Source organism: Apiospora kogelbergensis (genome assembly GCF_038363985.1).
Source record: "Apiospora kogelbergensis strain CBS 113332 chromosome Unknown utg000011l_segment0_segment0, whole genome shotgun sequence".
Taxonomy (NCBI): Eukaryota; Fungi; Ascomycota; class Sordariomycetes; order Amphisphaeriales; family Apiosporaceae; genus Apiospora; species Apiospora kogelbergensis.
In genome coordinates this window covers 775,337-796,091 of record NW_027117428.1, presented here as the reverse complement: position 1 = coordinate 796,091, position 20,755 = coordinate 775,337, and the positions used below count along the sequence as shown (strand labels likewise).

Below are 20,755 nucleotides of genomic sequence, written 5' to 3'. Positions count from 1 at the left end.
AACAGCCTGTAACTGGAGGAAATATTGTTTAATGAATTTTCTCCTTGATTATAGAAGTACGGGCAGTGTAATACGAAAAGAAGCGCTTTATCGTCAAGTGGTTACGGCCCTTCGGCAAGTAGGCCTACTGTTGAGCGCTCGCCGATGCAAGGAGAGGCTGAGCAGACTTCTGAGCAGACTGCGCAGCCTGGGCGAAAAGAGTAGCGACCTTGGCTGGCATGCTCAGAAAAGGCGAGTGGCTGAACTTCAGGCTGTCGGTGAAGGAACAGGCGGGGAAGGCGGATTGGAACCGCTTCTGGGCGGCAAGCGGGTTGGCCTGGTCCTCCTCGGCGAAGATGTAGCCCATCTCGAAGCCCGAGGCCCGCAGCTCAAAGACGACTCCGTCGTTGGACGACTTGACGCTCTGCGGATGAAGCTGGGCTCTCACCTTTTCGGCCAGACTCGAATCCACGTCGCCGTAGAATACGTCGACCAGGTTTTCGGAACCTTTAGGACAGATGAAGTTGCCTAGAATTATATCTATTTCATGGGGGACCTGGCCCGCTAGTCACGCTAATGCGCCATTGCTACTTTTATGACTCTGCACTCCAGTAGGCCAACAGGTGCGGGCAACTATGGACTGGGTTCGCAGCGCTCGGCCTGTCGAGAGATGTAATGGCAGCTGCGAAATTTGACTCGGTGCCTGAAGCCAAAAGACAGCCGTGCCGCCATCTATTCTCCAAAGAACAAGAGACAACGCAGGGTGGAGTACAAAGAGGGAGGAAACCGCACACCCATAAGCAATGAGAAGATTACCATGGGCTGCCCACACAGGGTAGCTGCACCAAAGCGTCTTCCATAGACTTCTCTAAAGAACGATCTCATCAACGTCTGTGCTAAGTTCTTGTCCAGTTCGTGAAGATGACAGACACACGTGGCACCACCTCGTAGCATGCTAGCATTTGCTTCCGTGATATAAGCAGGTGGGCTTCTTTGCACACCGGCCTTCCATCGTCGGAGCAGGCAGTCCAGGATCTCCACGCTCTCCTCCACTGTAGCCGTGTATTGTCTGCGAACCCAAGCCTTGTAATCGTGGGGGCCCTTCTTGCCGGGAACCTACCACCCGCGGCCGTAGATTTCGTACGCGCGAAGTACGCCCTTTACCTGTCCGAATTTCAAGGTGTCGTTAATGGCTTCCATGGTCTCGTTCTGTTTCTCAAGTGCTATGAGTAAGTGAGTATGCATCTGGCTCATTGTGAGATAGGGTGGGAGGTCAAATTGCCGGTTAAGGCCTCCTGCCATACCCGGTTTCTGAATTGTAGCGCGAATCAATGTGGCGGGTCAGCGAAGAGACATCGTGAACTTCTCCGAACGATCCCGCAGCACACAGCCATCATCTACACGGATGGCTCTTTCGACGCCCGAGGAAACACAACGAGGTCCGCAGCGGGCCTCTGTTCCTTCACTCCGCACACGAGAGCAGCCAAATGCTACTCCTGGAATCTGGGCCCAGGCCTCCTGATTGCCGACGCAGAGCTCACATACATACACAAAGCCCTGCGAATTGCCCGATCGTGGAACGCTCCCTGCTACATCTTTACCGACAGCCAGGCTGCGCTCCGTCAAACGCAAGGAACTAGCCATCTAGCGAGGCAAGTGAACAGCATTGCAGAATCTCTCCAGTACCCTGTCCAGCTCCACTGGTGTCCGGCGCACTGTGGGATCTGGGGCAACGAGATAGCCGACAAGCTAGCGAAGAAGGGGCTTCAGAAGCCCCTCTCACGAATAGCGTTCTTTTCACTAACATGCGTGGAAGGGGAGCTCTGCTTTCGTTTCTACGGGAAACAAAGCTTCCCTTTTGTTAACTACAACGAACAGGCTGTGCATGGACAGCAAGTTGAGCGATGGAACTTCTGGATTTGGACTCTCCTGGATTTAGAGGAGTAAGCCCTCATCAGGGCTAGTTTTGTCATAATGTCTGTCATAGCTAGATAGCTGCATACGGACAATAAACTTGATTAAAAAAAAGGACCTAATCCTCTCGTTTCTGACACAGATTCAACGTCCCCTATTGGTGTCCCATCTGGTAGATACGGGTTGTTTTAGCGGCAGCCACCTACAGTCCGCACAGCATCTGGCAGCGTCTTCTTGGAAGCTGCTTAGGCTGGCGATGGCTCGATTCCAGTTCATGGGAAGCTTTGAAGTGGCCCTTATCTCCCTTCACTATGCAACTTGAGCACATAATTTCTGGACCCTTCTGCCAGTGTCACGGCTCCAGGATCTATTCCTGCATCTATGCCCCCCTCTTCGCCTCCTGGGCCATGTTTGTCCCTCCCTCTCTTTCCTCTTTTTCTCCCTTGCTTCCCTCTCGCCCCCTTTCTCGATCCGCTCGCCCCCTCTCGCCCATTCCTTCGCCCTCTCTCGTCTCTCTCCTTCCACTTCCCCTTGCTCTCTCTCTCACTCTCCTTCCACTTCCCCTCGCTCTCTCTCACTCTCCTTCGCTTCCCATCTCCTCGTGCTGCCACTACGCTTACCTACTTTACGCTCATTGTCTCGGCTCCGCCGCCCGGGCGTAAATAAATTGTGTGTGTATCACGCCATCTTTGTGTGATACTCTTCAGTGATACCCCTCGCTCAAACCCCCCCGATGGCATCTGCCGAAGCCCAAAGGAGATGCTCATTTCCTTCCGAGAGCCTGCAGAAGGTACAACAAATTAACACGAATGTTGCTTTGGGAGACTACCAAAAGCAACTAGACGCATTTCTTGAAGATACACAGGTACGGCTGCCACATCGCTAGTAGCACTGCTTTTTCTCTAACGAGACGAGAGAGGGTGGACGAAATCTAGTTATACGCCGTTGCAAGGTACACACACACACAATTTATTAACGCCCGGGCGGCGAAGCCGAAACGGCAACTGACGCTAAGCTACTGTACATTCATGAGTCGCTTCCTTGTCACCCAAAGCCCTTGAATGTCCCGTTTTCAGTTGGTCACTCCATTACCGTCAGCACGTTCCTGTTCGGGGTCCCGTGTTAGTAATGTCTCCTGGCAGGCCAGCTTGAAGGCCCTTCTCCAAGTGTCCAGCATCCTATCCTCGGCAGCTGAAGCGGCGCCTGCAGTCTGAGGCACGGGTCAGTTAGCAGTGGCAGAATAGGTTAGTAGATAGCCCTAGGGTGTACCCCTTTGGATTGATGGGTATGCATCCAGTCGGCCCGTGGCCATGGCAAATCGTATCGTTGCTCGGACAGCCTCCACAAATAATTGTCATAGCGGCGCTTTCGAGCTCTACGCTCGACACCGGCCTCCTCACAAAGATCCCGGAGTCCGTGTCCGCTACCCAGACGGCGGCCTTGCCGCTGGGAATCAGTACCGCCGCCACCGCCATGTTACCGAAGAACGCCATGGCGCTGCTCCTGACCGGCACCCCATCTGCAGCCCAAAACAAGGACTAGTACGATAAGAAGTTACTTCTTATCTGGGGCAGCTGCGACATCCAGCTCGCCGCCATGGCGGGTTTCGACGTGGCCACGACGGCCAGCACGCGCAACCAGGACTGCTACTTGAACCTCGGTATAATGTGGGTCTTCGACGACGGCAACGAGAACGTCAAGCCGGCCGGCGGAAGTGTGTGCTCGCCGAGGCTTATCTTTGGCTTTCAATATAAACAAGTTCAAGTTAAACCTGAATGACGCCGAAGAAAAACACTGGAATAACAAAATACTATAGTTGCAATTTCTAGTTCATTGGATTGATCCATCTCCTCAGATCTGCGTCTCAGACTGATTTGCTTAAAGCGGGTCCGGACTGCTTCCCCTAGCACACATCCGCTTCGTCAATTCCGCATTGGCCATGTTTCTCTGGCGTAGAAATACCGTTCTTGGTCAAGCGTGACCACTAAGGAGTTAGTAGTTTCACTAATGCACATGCTAGATGCTACTCGGTCAGAGCGGCACGGCATTGATCTCAAGCTGCTCCTGCAATTTAGTCTAGAGCCTGTCAATCACACTGCAGAACAAAGATTCAATCAAGCGTCGGTCAAGGTGATTCTTTGCCTCGAACAAACGCTCGTCATTATCATCAACGAACGAAACATACAAATATACCGCAAGCAAGCATCGCCGTGCCCCCAAGTTATTTCGAGCCATGCGTTATTAGTGAGAATCAACATCTGGGATCGCATCTTCAAAAGTTAACGAATCACCTTCGAGGCTCCATCTTTTTCCTTCGTTCAAACTTCATCGGCGTACCAAAGGGAACCCAACGACTACCACGAGCCGACGGAGAATCATGTCGGTCACTTCCAAGACCGACTACCAGGTAGCCTCACTGGCGGCGGGTTTTTCGCTGGGTTTCGGCATTCTGACGGTCTGGGAGGTATGGAAGCAGACGAGGAGGAACAAAAACCCTCTCCGGAGCACCTACATCTGGATGCTCTGGGGCGAGATTGTCGCCAATCTGGTTCTTGGCGTCCTCGCTTATCTCTTCCTCAACGACAACATCCACGCGGGGTGAGTTTCCCTCGCCGCCGCAGCGCCACAGACGCGCATGGGAACGCATTCAGGCGAACAACATCACTGACCGGGCCTTACTCGAACTCTAGGGTGCCCATCTTCTTCGTAATTCTGGTTTGCTGGGTGTTTGAGATACAGCTTCTGATGCAAATCATTGTCAATCGGATTGCCGTAATCTCGGAAACACCCAAGACGGTCAGTTACATCAGAGTACGTGCAGCACATCCGATGTCATCATGTGTACTGTTTGACTTACTTGGCTCGTGCAGTGGGGTACCGTGGGCATCATCTCGTCCATCAACATAGCTGTTTTCATCATCTTCATTCCTGCGCATTTGGAGCACCCGCTAACTAAAGCGTGAGTTACATTTACTCCACATGGATTTCACCAAGTTTGTATTTATAATATAATTATATACTGACGCGACCTCCTACAGATTCGTTGAGGCTAACAAGTACTGGGATAAGATATCCAAGTTTTTGATTTGCTTTATCGACGTCGGCCTGAACTGGTACTTCCTTCGTATTGTCAAGCAGCGTCTCGTGAAGTACTATGGGTTGAAGAAATACGCCCCGCTGGCAGCCTTCAACGCGAAGCTTATGGTCTTATCGGTCGGCATGGACATCCTGCTCATCGGCCTCATGTTCCTTCCGAACCAGACCGTCTTTATCCAATTTCACCCCGTCGTCTACATTGTCAAGCTCAACATCGAGATGGCCATGGCGAACCTTATCCGCAAGCTGGCGCAGAGCGGGCACGGAGACGACATGCCCGACTCCGGCGGCGGCAGCAGTCACCCTTACGGGTACGGCACCGACAATTTCCGGAGGGGGCATAACCAGGATCGCGAGCTCACGACCTACACGCGCACCATCGACAACAAGGGGCCGTCACGGCCCAACTCGAGCGCCGGTTCGGACGACAGCAGCTTCGTCGGCGGCACCCAGAAGACCATGAATTACAACGTCACAATAGAGGACGCGCCCAACGCAGCAACGCGCAAGCAGCCGGTCATGAAGTCGTTGTCTAACTCCCCCGAGGACGAGATCTCGCTAGCGTACCATGCTGGACCCCATGTTGTGTAGGCAAGGCGATCTTACAAATGCTGAGTTGTGGGAGTGCAGAGTCAGAAGAGTAGCAATGGCGCACTAGCGTGCGGGCCAGGTTCCCTAGAAAGCAGCGTAAAGCTGGTTCGCGACCCCACGCCATTAGGGCCAACTGCTCAATCTTCTTGTTGCGCAAGAACTTATCCTCATCAAGACACGCCGAAGAGAAGCTGGGCCCGAGATCCATCTTGCCACTATGGGCTGTGGAACCAGATCAGCAGCTCCCTTAGCGACATTCGCTCGACATGGCTGCCTTTCTTTCTCCAATGCCCATATCGAATGACCTGCAGCTTCCCTAGGGACGAACTGGTCTACGCGCAACTATGGCAGCCAAGACCAGAAAAATGCCTACGAGACGCCTCGAGCTCTCGATGGATGCAGTTGAAAGAGGGGACGCCCCTGGGTAATTCTGGTTCCGTTGTAAATCGACCAGTACGCTGGAAACGGTACAAGCGGAGCGTTGAGAATTCCAGACTACTGGCAAATGAGTACCAGCCACAAGTGGATCACGATCAACAATGGCACGTCGAAGCTGGCGCCGGTATGCCCATCCGCTCTGGGTTTGCTGCTGCTTACTGGCTTTCATAGTGGCGCAGTACAGTGTCAAAACTGTTAGCCAGGATCCAGAATGGGTGGAAAGACTAGTAATGAACAGCTCTCGTCGCTTCCATACCTGTAGTATCGCTCTGCAAACGAAGCTGTTACGATGCTAAGTTTTTGGCCAGGGGTTAGAGCGTTTTCTAGTTCTACTGGAGTTTAGAACGAGCTGACCAAGCGCTGAGTCCAATATGTAAACTATCCATGCCGAAGACCTTCTAGGATTTAAGGGCCTACCGCAGTAAACATGTTAATAATTGAGGGTGTATGATTGCAACTTGGGCCATGAGTGTTGTGAAAGCCAGTAATTTGAAAAGAAAAAGGTGGCGGATTAGGTGCAGGACGGTGCTTGCTGACCATATCGGTTCGTCCAATGAGATCTATCTTGGGTATGACTTCTGACTTGTCCTAGAACAGCATATTGGTGTGAAAATTGATGCATCCGAGATTCGCTTGATCACCTCCGAAAAGGATGCATACGGTTGGCAGCGACTGCCGGAGGCCGAGCCTCTCTTTGCGAAACATCTAAGCGATCATTCAGTGGGAGCATACACAAGAATATGTGAAGGTGTCGGGCGCACGTTTGAAGCTGTGGTTTCACCACATTACAATGGTGAGGAAGTCCACAGCATTGGAGTAAGAGAAGTGGAAATCCCTACGTTTGGAGCAGAATATAATCAGCTGATACGTCACAGAAGACCTCGGGTGATGGTACTTTCACATCACGAACCAACAGCTTGGCAGGAAAGATCGATCGGCTAGAGTCAGAGTTGCGGGGTTGCAATGAGTCACTCCAAGTCGAGCGACATGCTCGTGAGAAGGTTGACAATGAACTGGTGAATATGAGAAAGGACTATGAAAACCAACGAGTGAAGCTGGATGAAGCAATCTCAATATCGGTACAGCTAGAGCTCGTGAATGCGAGATACGAAGAAAAGGTACTAAGCATTAGAAAGGCCCTAGAAGAATAACAATACATTGCAAATAAGATGTCTTCTAGACAGCACCGAATCATCGGGTCACCCTTCCATTTCGAGGGAGAGCCGGGCGCCAGCGTCGGTGTGGATCGCTCTGTCGTGCTGAGTGCGAAACCGACCCCGAGTATAATGCAGTAGCGCCTACTGGCACGGCAGGCGCCCAATATGTGGCCGTATACGACATCCCTAGCGATGACGGCGGCATTGTCATTCTCAACAGTTCCGCAAGGCAGAAGAGTCAGAGGCAGCTATTTGCAGGTATCCTATCTTCTTTGGCTAGGGGAAAGCGGAGCTGCCTCGTCAAAGAAGCTAACGTGGTTCACCACTCAGCCGCGCGTATCACTTAACCGCGCACTTCTACCACTTCTCATCCCTTTATAATAAAATATCTCAACCAGAACGCCTTAAATTCAACTAAATCAATCGCTATCTAGCTCACTACCTAATTCAATATAAATTCCACAAGTCCTTGCAATATGACCCGTCATACTACAATTGCTACAGCGCTGCCCACCTATCGCCTGCCGTTTTGACGGACCCCCATTGTCACCTTTATCAGTCGCTGGACGCTTGCCCTTTGCCTTCTCATTGTATAGCTTTTGAGATTCATCAATAACAAGGGCTCCTCCAAGCTGTATACGCGACCTTTTAGCTCTCCGGCGCTTAGAAAGGGCTAGATTAGCCTCTCGAAGAATCTTGACTTCGTTGCGTAAAAGGGTTACTTCGTGTACAACTGCCGGCATACCCTTCGCCATCTGGTCTACAGCATCTAAAATAGGTGTTGGAGAGCTTCCTTGATGGGTAGAGACTCTACTTTTAATAAAAGTAGAGTGGCGGACCGTCTGCTGGGGGTTGGATGGTGTCTGGGGGTTGTAAGTGCCGGCCGTTCCCGGACGTGACGGGCTAGGTGTGGGCGTACGGAGACGCACATCTAGCTTGCTAATTACCTCGTCCGGATAGTGAGGTACTAAGCCAGATGCGCTGAATCCAGACTTCATTTTGTTTTCCGTGAAAACAGCAAAATGCGCGGCCTTGAAGGCGATAAAGAACTCCAGCTTCGTAATATGGTTAATCGAGGCTTTAATAAACAGCTCGATTTCCTTCGAATACGCGCATTTTAATGGCGAATAAAGTGCCACATCTAGTGGCTGGAGTAGTTGAGATGAATGGGGAGGCATATAATGGTGATAATGTCGTTGTTCTTGCAGTAGGCCTCGAATTCGGCCGAAATATGGCTCTCGTGGCCGTCGAGAATCAAGAGGCGGTATCGACCCTTCCTATGCCCTTTGGTATGCTTGTTGAAGTGCTTGACCCAGTCCAGGCCCGTCTCATTATCGGTCCAGCCGTTGGGAGTCGGTTTGATCACCCAATCGCGCGGTAAGTCGCATTCGTGCGCTCAGCTCGAGATGTGATATTTTCCCCGAACGATCAAGAACGGCGGGATGCACCAGCCTTGCGAATTGATGCATTCGATTGCCGCTGACCATTCCCGATTGCCAGGCTGGACCGAATTCGCCTTCCCACGCCGATCGGCGCGTGTTACGACGAGTGTTGACCCGATTATGCCCATTATGAAGCCGGTCTCGTCGAAATTGTACATATCTTCATCGAGGATGCCGTATTTGGCCTTAATATTCGCGACCAGTCCAAACCAGCCAGAAATAACACCTGGATCTTCACAAAGAGCCCTCTGGTAATCGTATTTCCGATTCATTTTAGTTTGGAGGTCCGGGTTACGGTCGATAAAGCGCCTGACCCAGTGCTTGCCGACGCGCTCGCCCCCGCGCGACTCTGATAGAAGATCGGCCATATCTTCTACACCAGCGACATTGGGGGGCATTCCTCGGGTGCCCATGTCGATTATATAATTTCGAAGCACCTCTTCTTCAATTGGATTCAATTTATGGCGTGGGTGTCGGGTTTCGCGTCGAGGTTGAGAGCCGTGGATTCGGTCGCGTAAAGTCGATTCAGGGACGTCGTAAAGTTTTGCAGCTGCCCTTTAGCATATTTTTTTAGATCCATTGCGTGTCGCTTGAATAGCTAAAACGATCCGATCTTCTCGACATTGATTTCGCATTATGGTGGTAATGTGGTTACGCGTCGAAGTTCAATTGAAAAGGAAAAGAAAATGGACGTGCGCGGTTAAGTGATACGCGCGGCTGAGTGGTAAACCACGTTAACCCGTCAGACCCGATGTCATCAGAACCCATAATCGCATCAAGTAGAAGCATCTGTCAAAGTTTCAACCATGTCGGGTTTTCCACCACTGCAGCATCAATGGCCAAGAGGTCATTGGATTGCATGGGGCCAATAGCGACCGACAAGACGCAGAACGCATCCGAATGGTTACGCATCCAGCACCATCAGATTCACCCGATCCACTGACGGCGAAGACTCTTTGAATGGCACGCATATGAAGAAAGACATGGTCGGTAGCATATTGAAGACAAACAGCTTGCCATGGCATTCCTGAGGCGTTGTGGGAGATTTCAAAGGGGGCTTTCCGTAAGGATTCGAGGGCGATTCTGAAAGACAGGACCCGTCAATAAAGGCGGGGGTGAGCATGGATCAACTGCTCTGAGTCATCTTGAAGAGGCGTGAGAACATCGGATTTGACAAAAGGCAACTGCTGCGTGCACCTCAGTAGTAGGAACCGAGTATGGAATGGTCGATCGTGTTATCGGGATGCTGCGTCTTGGGCTTGGTGATCACAGTTGAGAAGGAAAACACACAAAACCGAACGGATACAAGATGCGAGTGATCTCGAGATGGAAACTCGCTCATATTGTAATGAGGATGGATGTGTGCCGAGAACGACACTGACCAAACCTGTCTCAAAGCATTTGTTGGCAGACCTTACAGGAACGATTACAGTGCCAAAGACAGCATATCCGACTCTCAGAAGCTTCTGGCTCTACTTCTTTCTAGCATAATTGTCGGGCATAAGATAATTCAAGAATGTTGCAATCGATTTATGAATACACAAGAGAATGATAAGCAAAGCCAGAATTGGCTCTGTACTTGTAAGAAGAGAGGGGTACTCGGCCCAGGGAGCACATCAAGATCCTCGGGGTCATTATTGACACGAAGCTCAAGTACAAGGAACACATCGCCGAAGCCGCGGCCAAAGGGCTGGAGGCCGTCCTGGAATTGCGACGATTGAAAGGACTGTCCCCAGCCACGGCACGACAGCTCTTCACGGCCACGGTAGCGCCGGTGGTGGACTACGCGTCGAACGTGTGGATGCACGAGTGCAGGTACAAAGCGGCGGCGCCTGTGAACCGAATCCAGAAAATAGGGGCGCAGGCTATCGTCGGAACGTTCATGACAGTGGCGACAAGCGTAGCGGAAGCAGAGGCCCACATTGCTACTGTTCAAGACCGGTATTGGCGGAGAGCAATCAGAATGTGGACGGACATCCACACGCCCCGACGACCAACCCCCTTCGCAGCAGCACAGCGCGGATACGAAAGTTCCGGAGATATCATCGGTCGCCGTTCTACCAAGTAGCAGACCTGTTGAAAGACATACCCATGGAACAGCTGGAAACCATCGAACCGTTCGCACTAGCCCCTTGGGAGAGCCGGATAAGAACGATTGTGGATAAGTCAGAAGCGGAATCTAACATCAGGCGGACCGACTGGGCAGTGCGGATTGCCGTGAGCAGCTCGGCCAGGAACGGTCTGGTCGGTTTTGGAGCAGCCATCGAAATACGGAAATCGAGTCGGGGGGACTGCCTGCACTTGGCCCGCGCGATTACACTCGGCGAAAGAACAAAGCAGAATCCGTACACGGGAGAGCTAGCCGCCATAGCCGACACCCTTCGTTCGTTACCGACACTTCGGTACCGCAACATTCTGCTCGTGACGAGGAACAAAGCAGCGGCCCTCACACTGAGGAAGCCACGTCAACAGTCTGGGCAACGACACATCGGTGAAGCCTACAATGTCATTTCGAGCCTGCGAAGGAAAGGAAACCATATTGTCGTCGCCTGGCTACCGACGCATGAAGAGGACGAACTGATGGATCGCGCGAAGAAGGAAGCGAAGACCACGACACGGCTGGGTGCCGAACCAGGGACCCAGATGCCGGGAGCCAAACCGACAACACTGAATGCTGCATGGGCCAAACGGAGTGCCCAAATAAATATGCCGGAACGCGTCGGGAAACACTCTAAACGAGTCGATACTGCTCTACCAGGGAAACACACGAAGCAGCTGTATGACCGACTCTCGTGGAAAGAAGCTAGTGTTCTTGCCCAGCTCCGCACAGGGAAAGCGAGGTTAAACGAATACCTATATCAGATCAAAGCGATACCGACCTACCAGTGCGACTGCGGATGCGCGAGAGAGACGGTGGAACACTTCCTCTTCCGATGCAGCAGATAGACAGCATACCGAACAGAGATGCTACATTGTACAGACACCCTAACTTGCCCTTTTACTTGGGGGCAAGTCGCCTTCGGACGGCAGGTTCTGGTCTCCCAACATGGAGGCCGTTCGAGCAACGATACGATTTGCCATGGCCACGGGCCGACTGGATGCATACCCATCAATCCAAAGGGGTACACCCTAGGGCTATCTACTAACCTATTCTGCCACTGCTAACTGACCCGTGCCTCAGACTGCAGGCGCCGCTTCAGCTGCCGAGGATAGGATGCTGGACACTTGGAGAAGGGCCTTCAAGCTGGCCTGCCAGGAGACATTACTAACACGGGACCCCGAACAGGAACGTGCTGACGGTAATGGAGTGACCAACTGAAAACGGGACATTCAAGGGCTTTGGGTGACAAGGAAGCGATTCAAGAATGTACCGTAAATCAGCGTTAGTTGCCCTTTCGGCTCCGCCGCCCGGGCGTTAATAAACTGTGTGTGTGTGTGTACTTCACATCAATCTTTTGCTGCCACTACGCTTACCTACTGTACTTTACGCTCAGTGTCTGATACACCTCACTCTCGTATTCCATCATTAGGCTACTCCACCATCACATTATCAGCCAGCGAAATAGGCCCGCCGTCGCACGGTGCGCTCAACGCCGGCTGCGTGACTCGAATTCCCCAACAGTATCCGGCCGCAATCCCTACAACCTCGAGGCGCGACGGCCGCCATTTCTCGGCCGCAACGGAACGGAATACATTCTACGCGGAGGATTTGATCGGAGGCCGCAAGGCCACAGCCACCATGGTCCGGCTGTTCACATACCAGGGCCAGTGACCCAATGTCTAAGTAGCAATGCAGGAAATTTGGCCAGCTACGCAGGAGTTCGCATTTTACTCTGCTATCCCTCTACTAGCGCCCTTCGAAGATGTCGCATGGCGTCCTACCCATTTCGCTCGGCTGTTCTGCCATAGTGACGGCAAGTAGACCAATGGCTGCCCAAACGGACTGGGGTGACTGGCTCCGATGTTGGCTCGTTCTGATTCCTAACTAATGCACCTTGACGGCCGATTTCTCTGCGATTTGTTTCCTAGAGTATCCAAGCGCTTGCACTGATTGACTAGTGGCGATGGGTACAATGGGGCTTCTGTATGCTCCATTTACCCCGGCCATGGCTTGCTAGTGGGACTTGTCGCGACCCATAAGATAGCCCTGCCGGCAAAGTCGCCCCCGCACCCAAATGGGTCGGTCAGAGCAGAAGCCGGCCCGAGTAGTCCAGTTAACTCTAATGCAACTTCCATTCTCTTGCCTCCAACATTGTGACGAAATAACAACAATAACAGCCCGGATGATGAACAGTCGAGCAGCTGCTGAGGGTGAAGCTCCAAGTCGCTTCGTTAGTGTTCTACTCGTACAGTGTCATACCGCAACACGATGATCGACCCAATGATTGATCGTCACTGGATGTAGGCATAACCGTGACGGCCGCTGATTGGGTTCCGGCTACGTGGAACGCAATTTTGCGGCCAGCATCAGCGTGCCACTATTTCCGGCTGGCTCGGCCTGGAAGGATTCCAGCTTACCTTGGCACGATGAAACCATGACCATACGGGAGAAAACAATACTCGGCACGAGTCGTGCGAAAGAGATAACCGGAATGCCGCTGCTGCATGTCCTAGCTACCCAAAGCTTGCTTACCGATACGGCCTAATAATTCACCGGCAGCACTACGGTATGACGCCTCAGGCTACCACAGCTGTGGGTGTGCCAGATCCGGCATTAGCGTATGGTCTTTTTCCTTTTTCAGTCCAGTCAACCTCGGGACTCCGTATCTCGACAAGTGAGGGCACGGATACCCGACAAGATACGGTAAGGTGGTAAAGGTAGGGCACGAACTTGGCCAACAAACAAGCTAGGTCGGTCATCTTGAATGTGCACGGCATCTAAGTACAGGGAGTTTCCCCGCTCAAGGTTCAGGTATGTGACTGGGGCACTGGTGCCGCATAGAAGGCAGATCCAGCGTAAGAGGGCAACCAAGCAATAGGGCCAAGCCCGTGCTTGGAACACCAATTCAAGCGAATGCAGACCAAGACCACACCTCTCATGACACAGTGGTCAGATTACGGACGAAAGCACAGGTAAGCGAATAAGCATCCAATTGAACATCTGCAACGCGCCTACGCGCCTACGTCTCGAAAAGTCCCGAAGCACCGCGTCTAGCATCAGCACCCCACACCCTGGGCAAGACCAGATACGAGCCCTCCATGAAGACCGCACATCAGCGGCGATCCCACCGATTGTTGTACGTCCTATCCTTGGTTTTCGCGAGCCAACTTCCCAAACCCTTCCCAATCTCTTCCCAACATAAGCGTAATCTCTGCTAGCGCGACATAAGCGCTGACACACCATTGAAAATCACACCATAATCGGTAGGAAGGGTAACCCAGACCCGTCGAGGCGCCTTCGTTCGGACCGAGCAGGAGTTGGCTCGCCGCATACCCTGGACCAGCATTTCGCCATAGCCATCCTCGTCAAGCCGCCCTACGAGCGCTGGCAACCAGCGCGAGGTTCCGTGCCTCCCGACGAGACATTCGAACGTGCAGGCCTGTGCGAAACCGGCTTCGACGCGCTGCGATAGATATGCCTACCATAGGACACCCATTCGTCGCACTGAACTGTCGTCGATGAAGTGGTCCCTTCCATATAATCGGTCAGCTATGAACCGTGTCACAACCCTAACTCCGTCGGTGGTCAAGTCGCTGCGTCTCGTCTCGGCGATGCATTTTGCTACTGCTCGATTGTCGGGTGCTTGTCGGTTGCTCGGGATCCCGAAGGGAGGAATGTGTCCCGACAGATTGGGTCGCCAGGCAAGGGAAGCAAAGTAGCCTTTATAACAGCAGGAAAGGTCCAACAAAATGGGCGGAGCATGGCGCTAATTCGAAGTCAGCTGGTGCTAGCCTCACCCGATGGGCCAATGGGTGTTCGGTCTATGCCCGCCAAGCAAGCGGTCGTAGCTGCTTTGGGAATCGTGCCAGTGCGCGAGACCGCCTTTGATTGTCATACCCATAATCAAGTCGATTGACTGCCACTGTCAGAGGACCGTCACACTCGAAGTCGTCCGGAGCGGTCTATCTGAATCCAATGAGCTTGGCGGAGGTCAGACTTGGGCGACGACAACTGTCGCCGTAGTCGCTGTAGTCGCTTGGTTGGCTCGCAGTTGTGATCGAGCCACCATGAGCAAAAACGCAAGCCGCTTCAAGATTACTGTACCGAGCTTGTACTATTCACTGCTTCGTATCTTCTCAGCGTCGGTGTCGCCTCTACCTGCTAGCCAGGAATAGCGGGGTTCCCTGGAGGCTAGCATCTACCGTGGCGGCTGGAAGTGACCCGGCTAAGTTGCGTATATGCTGAGGAGCGAATCCGCATCCGCTCGACTAGATAAGCTGAATAGGAGCCGACGGTAGTACGGGGTTACTGTACGCTAAATCTCCCGTGCTGCTGTTCTGGTTCGTACTTTCCCGTATCTCTGGGTAAAACACACCCGTTTTGCATCCTTTCCTGACCGTGCTACCGAAAGCTACCACGATATTCCAGGCTTCGTACCTCGAGGCCCAGACTCCAGAAGTGACCAGCGCAATACAGTACAGTACCCAACCTGCCATTGAAGGGTTGGTCATTTGCGAAGCTACCGATTTCTCGATTAGGAAGTGCTTCTTGGAAGCCGGTCTAACCATGTTGCGTCACATTCCATGCCGGCGTAGTTGTGGTCCCGTACATACGCAACGTAGACGACCTACCGTATTACAGTATGTGCTGAAGGAGCGGCTCTCGAGGCGCTTATACCGCTTGCCAGCGCCCATCGACATGTTGGTTGCCAGCGGACGTCTGAAAACGCACCTGGCCCATGCCAGAGTACCGAATGCTTCCAGTGCTGGGGGCGGTAGAAGTGCGCTTTCGCGGTCGTGCCTGGTCGTCCACACTCGTTAGTCCGATCCGTTCACGACAGGTAGCAGAAACGCATCTGGTTGTTCTCCCAGGTACTCAAATAGTAGCATGCGCTCCTTGTACCCGAAAGCCTCAATGCAGCTCTTCTAGCTCGTACCTATCAGTATCATAACAGTTATTTGCATCTGTTTCTGACTACGCTACCTAAAGCGACTTCCTGCCCTGGTGGCCTCGTACCTCAAGGAACAGTTGCCAATCAGAGACCGATCTAGTACGGACGTGACTTAGACGCAGCTCAACTTACGAAGCAGCCTATTGCGTGAGCAGGAAGTACTTCTTCGTAGCCGGTTCTAGGCAACTCAAATGTACAGCCTAGACTGGTTAAGCTACGGTAGGGCAGATGTAGACCTCAGGATGCAGAGCTGCTGATGGCGCCGCCGGTCCAAGGGAGCAAAGCTAGCGAACAGCAGTGCCGATATTGTTGTGTTCCGTTGTTGGCTGTGGCGCACTTGCTGGCTCACACGAGGCACTTTCAGGTCCCTCCAATTCCCACCGAGTAGTATGCAGAAAGGATACTGGAGGCCAAAACTCCCATTCTGGTCCGCGGGACCGTAGTCGCTTATTGAACCTTCCCGAAGTGCGCCGATTTCAAATGGAACCAGAGCCTGATGTTCCCCCGCTCCGTTTGTACCGTTCCGGTGCAGAGGGGCAGGTCGTCTCGGAGCCAGTGTCATCCAGCGGCTTCTTTCTTTCTGCTGCATTCCGTCGAGATTCGAATACTCTCCTGGGCTGTTTCCGGTCCTGGCTTCCATAGTTGCACGCACTGTTGGCGTATTATTGGGGTGCAGAGTCGGAAGTAGCAATGGCGCATTAGTGCGACTAGCGTCCCTTGAACACGCATTATTAACGAGGAGCCGGTTCGCGACACCGCACCAACTAGGACCAACTTTTAAGGCGTCGAATGTGCCAAGTTGCATTTCCCTCGTACATACACAGCGGTACACTATAGAGCTGCAAGACAGAAACTGGACGAAGGAGATGCTGCTGCTCCTCTTGACTGTCCTGCGGCTTTCCCGTTAGTCTGTCAATTGCTGCAGTCATTTTCTACACGTATGTACGACCAACGGTAAGCAACTGTTGTGGCTTAGCACCCAAAACAGCTCTACACAGGATCATATTCGAGAGCTAGCGGTCGATTCTTTGGCTACGTTAGTGTACTAACCCGTGAGAGAAGCTCAGGTTCCATACAGTACCCTACCACAGTGATCCGCCGACGTCCTCTGTTCTCGTGGGCCTAATACCATCCCGCCGCTACGTTGCACCCTCGATCGTCCCTGCGTACCGGACCCGAACGTTGAGCACGACGCGTTACATTTCCACATAGCTGCGGCTCCTCCGCTGCTGCGAAAAGCTTATACCACCTGTCAGCAGCTTCTCTCGTCGAGGATAAATCGATTCAAGAGTATCGTAACTGGTTTGTGGATGTACATGGGAAAGAGACGGAAAGGCAGAAATTGGCTCTGTACTTGCGAGCATGGCGGGGTACATAATGTCAACAGCTACCCCTGCAAAAAGGGTCTAAAACGAAAATTATCAAAGAGTGAAGAGAGGACGTAGGTTTCGCTAGTGACTGTACAGGTCAGTGATTGCTTACGCACGTGGCAGCACCTCACGGTACCCCAGGCTTATTCTTTAATATTTTGAAAAGCGGACGCTGAACCCAGATTTTACTATACTATACTAGAACCTAGGAGACCTTTATTTTATCATTGTTCAATTATTTGTTACGTATTCCATTACTGAAAGGGGAGTTGGATGAAAAGGCGGCGGGCGTCCAACGCGACAATGGAGGACCGTGCAGAGATGGAGATCGTGGTGGACGCACCAAACTCTATCGCGACGTCGGTCAAAAGAGCGAAGCGGGCGAAGCCCAGCGCCAAAGCACGCGAGGCGCTACTCTCGAATGAAGGCGACATCGGACCGGAGACAAGCTCGAACAATAAAGTGTCCATCGAGCCGGAGGTGCTACAGCGCATCTACGAGCTCGTGGCCAGCTCCCAGAACGAGATCCGAGACCTGAAAGAGATCATCAACAACCAGCAGGCAATCATCCAGCGGCTCACCGCCGAGCTTCAAAAATGTCACCCAGCAGTTGGAAGAACTCAGGAACAGCGCGGCCCTCGCCGGCAGCGCCCAGACGAGCCCGCAGGCCTCTTACGCGCAAATCGCACGCACGCCCCCAACGAGCCAACCGAGCAACGTACGCACACTTACCTCGATGAACACGACGCCTTCTACGTTTACCGACACCTTGTACTGCACTATCGATACGTCCCGGATAGAGGAAGATAAACGAGCAAATGTGACCGCCGGGACGGTTCGAGCCGCCATCGAGAAGGAGATGCGAGCGACGGGAGAACAGAAGGCCTGGCGATGCCGCGCCGTAACCATGGACCCTAGGAAGCCCCAGCGTATCAAGATAGTTTGCCGAGATGAGACCGAGCACCGACTAGTCAAACAAGCTGCCGAGAAGACGAGCGTGTCTGGAGCTCGCGTCCTGCGAGACGAATTGTACCCGATTAAGGTAGACAGCGTCAGGCGCACAGCGGTCCTGGACGAGAACGACAACATACGAGACGGAGCTGCCGAGGCATTTGGACAAGAGAACGAGACGACAGTCGCTAAAGTGGCATGGCTGAGCCGAAAAGACAACGGGAAGGCATACGGCTCCATGGTCGTTTACCTGACGAAGGCGGCCGAGGCGCGGAAGTTCCTCGAGGAGGGCTTCTTCTACGCCGGAGGCGAGTCGGGCTACACGAGGGTATTCGAGCGACGAGAGCGGCCGGAGCAGTGCTACAACTGCCAGCAGGTGGGACACAAGGCATTCCAGTGCAAGAACACCCAGACCTGCGGACGATGCGCGAAGCAGGGGCATAGCCACCAGAGCTGCGAGGCAACCGTTCCGAAATGCGTCCTGTGCGGAGGACCACACGAGTCGTTTAGCCGACACTGTCCGAAGCTGTACCCATCGAACCATGACTAAACCGTTCCGTATTATTCAAAACAACGTGAGGAAGCAAGGACCCGTACACGACAGTCTCCTCAACGATGAAGAAGTACAGCATGCGACAGTGATCTCGATTCAAGAGCCGCACGCGAGGATGGTTCAAGGGAAGCTTCTGACGACACCGATGGGACACCATAGGTGGGTCAAGATGGTTCCATCAGTTCGGAGAGAAGGGAGGTGGCCGATTCGGAGCATGCTCTGGGTCAGCAAGGAGGTGGAAGCGGAACAGGTCCCGGTCGAGTCCCCAGACATTACCGCGGCAGTCGTGCGGCTGCCGGAACATGCGGTCTTGGTGGCGTCCGTATACGTCCCTGTGGAGGACCCCCGGCGCTCCAAGAAGTGTGCAGAAAGCTGCGCACCGCCATCGAGGCAGTGAGAAGGAGGACGGGAACAGCAGTAGAGGTGGTTATCACAGGGGACTTCAACCGACACGACCAGCTCTGGGGAGGAGAGGATGTGCGACTGGAAAAGCAAGGAGAGGCGGATCCGATTATTCATTTCATGGCCGAACTCGGCCTCAGCAGTCTGCTCCCGCGGGGCACGAAAACGTGGAGTGGCGGAGCCTACAGTACGACCATTGACCTCGTCCTAGCATCGGAAGCGATGAAAGATTCTCTAGTCAAGTGCAGGGTGCTCGACACGGAACATGGGTCGGACCACCGGACCATGGAGACGGTCTTCGAGTTGGCTACACCAGCGTCTACGGGCCAAGAGCGGCTCCTCTTTAAGAACGCCCCGTGGAAAGACATCAACGCCAGGATCGCAGCAGCGTTGGCCACGACCCCTACGGGCGGAACTGTCCAGCAGCAGACTGACCGGCTGATGGGAGTCGTACTAGAAGCGGTGCACGCACTGACTCCCAAAGCCAAGCCATCGCCGTATGCGAAACGATGGTGGACGACGGACCTGACACAACTTCGGCGCATCTACACATACTGGAGAAACCGAACCCGGACCGAGAGAAGGGCAGGCTGCACCAGGCATGACCTAGAGGCAACGGCGAGGGGCGCCGCAAAACAGTACCACGATGCGATTCGACAGCAAAAGAAGAAGCACTGGAACGAGTTTCTCGCCGACAACGATAATATCTGGAAGGCGGCAAAGTATCTCAAGGCGGGCGACGACACGGCATTCGGGAAGGTCCCCCAGCTCGTTCGAGCAGACGGGACGACCACCTCTAACCATACGGAGCAGGCGGAAGAACTCCTCACCCAGTTCTTTCCACCGCTCCCGGACGAGATTGCCGACGAAGGGGACCGCCCGCAGAGGGCGCCTATCGAGATGCGCGCCATCACGATGGAAGAGATCGAGCGGCAGCTGTTCGCGGCTAAGTCTTGGAAGGCGCCCGGGGAGGACGGCCTGCCGGTGGCGGTCTGGAAGGGAGTGTGGCCGGTGGTCAGGCAACGGGTTCTCACGCTGTTCCATACCTCGCTCGAGGAAGGAGAGCTACCAACCCAATGGCGCCACGCGAAGATTATCCCTCTCAGAAAGCCCGGCAAAGAGGACTATACGATAGCGAAAGCCTGGAGGCCGATCTCGCTACTATCCACACTGGGAAAGGTGATGGAGTCGGTGATTGCGGAAAGGATTTCCCATCTAGTCGAGACGTTTGGGCTCCTCCCAACTAACCACTTCGGCGCCCGGAAACGACGGTCAGCGGAGCAGGCGCTTATGCTCCTGCAAGAACAAGTCTACGCTGCGTGGCGAGGTCGTAAAGTCCTCAGTCTTGTAAGCTTCGATGTTAAAGGGGCGTATAACGGGGTATTCGACGTCAGGTTGCTCCAGAGGATGAAAGCGCGAGGAATACCAGATCAGTTGCTCCGTTGGATTAAGGCTTTCTGCTCAGGTCGTACGGCGACGGTTCTGGTAAACGGGCATACGTCCGAAAGCCGGAGCCTACCACAGGCGGGCCTACCCCAAGGGTCTCCCCTGTCTCCGATCCTGTTCCTCTTCTTCAATGCGGATCTGGTACAGCGACGAATCGACTGCTACGGGGGCGCTGTCGCCTTTGTAGACGACTTTACGGCTTGGGTCACAGGCCCAACGGCGCAGAGCAATCGCGAAGGGATAGAAGCCATCATCAACGACGCCCTCGCGTGGGAAAGGAAGAGCGGTGCGACGTTCGAAGCGGACAAGACAGCCATCATTCACTTTGCGCGTAAGCCGTATAAAGCCGACCCGACACCCTTTA

General features: G+C 53.5%; 3 protein-coding genes across 3 annotated transcripts; 1 reads left to right on the top strand and 2 right to left on the bottom strand.

Moving 5' to 3' along the window:
• Positions 1-124: 124 nt before the first annotated feature.
• Positions 125-1,233, bottom strand: PG998_014482 (uncharacterized protein; the record flags this gene model as incomplete). The annotated part of the gene is made up of 3 exons (XM_066881298.1): positions 125-427; positions 796-1,095; positions 1,144-1,233. 3 exons carry the CDS (start codon positions 1,231-1,233, stop codon positions 125-127), a joined length of 693 nt encoding a protein of 230 aa, XP_066723829.1.
• Positions 1,234-4,270: 3,037 nt separating this feature from the next.
• On the top strand, positions 4,271-7,425 carry PG998_014481 (uncharacterized protein; the record flags this gene model as incomplete). Its single annotated transcript, XM_066881297.1, has 6 exons — positions 4,271-4,491; positions 4,584-4,704; positions 4,764-4,852; positions 4,932-5,505; positions 6,616-6,834; positions 6,894-7,425. The coding sequence occupies 6 exons, from the start codon at positions 4,271-4,273 to the stop codon at positions 7,167-7,169; spliced, it is 1,500 nt and encodes a 499-aa protein (XP_066723828.1). The 3' UTR covers positions 7,170-7,425.
• A 1,146-nt stretch (positions 7,426-8,571) lies between these two features.
• Positions 8,572-9,030, bottom strand: PG998_014480 (uncharacterized protein; the record flags this gene model as incomplete). The annotated part of the gene is made up of 1 exon (XM_066881296.1): positions 8,572-9,030. The coding sequence occupies one exon, from the start codon at positions 9,028-9,030 to the stop codon at positions 8,572-8,574; it is 459 nt and encodes a 152-aa protein (XP_066723827.1).
• Positions 9,031-20,755: the final 11,725 nt, after the last annotated feature.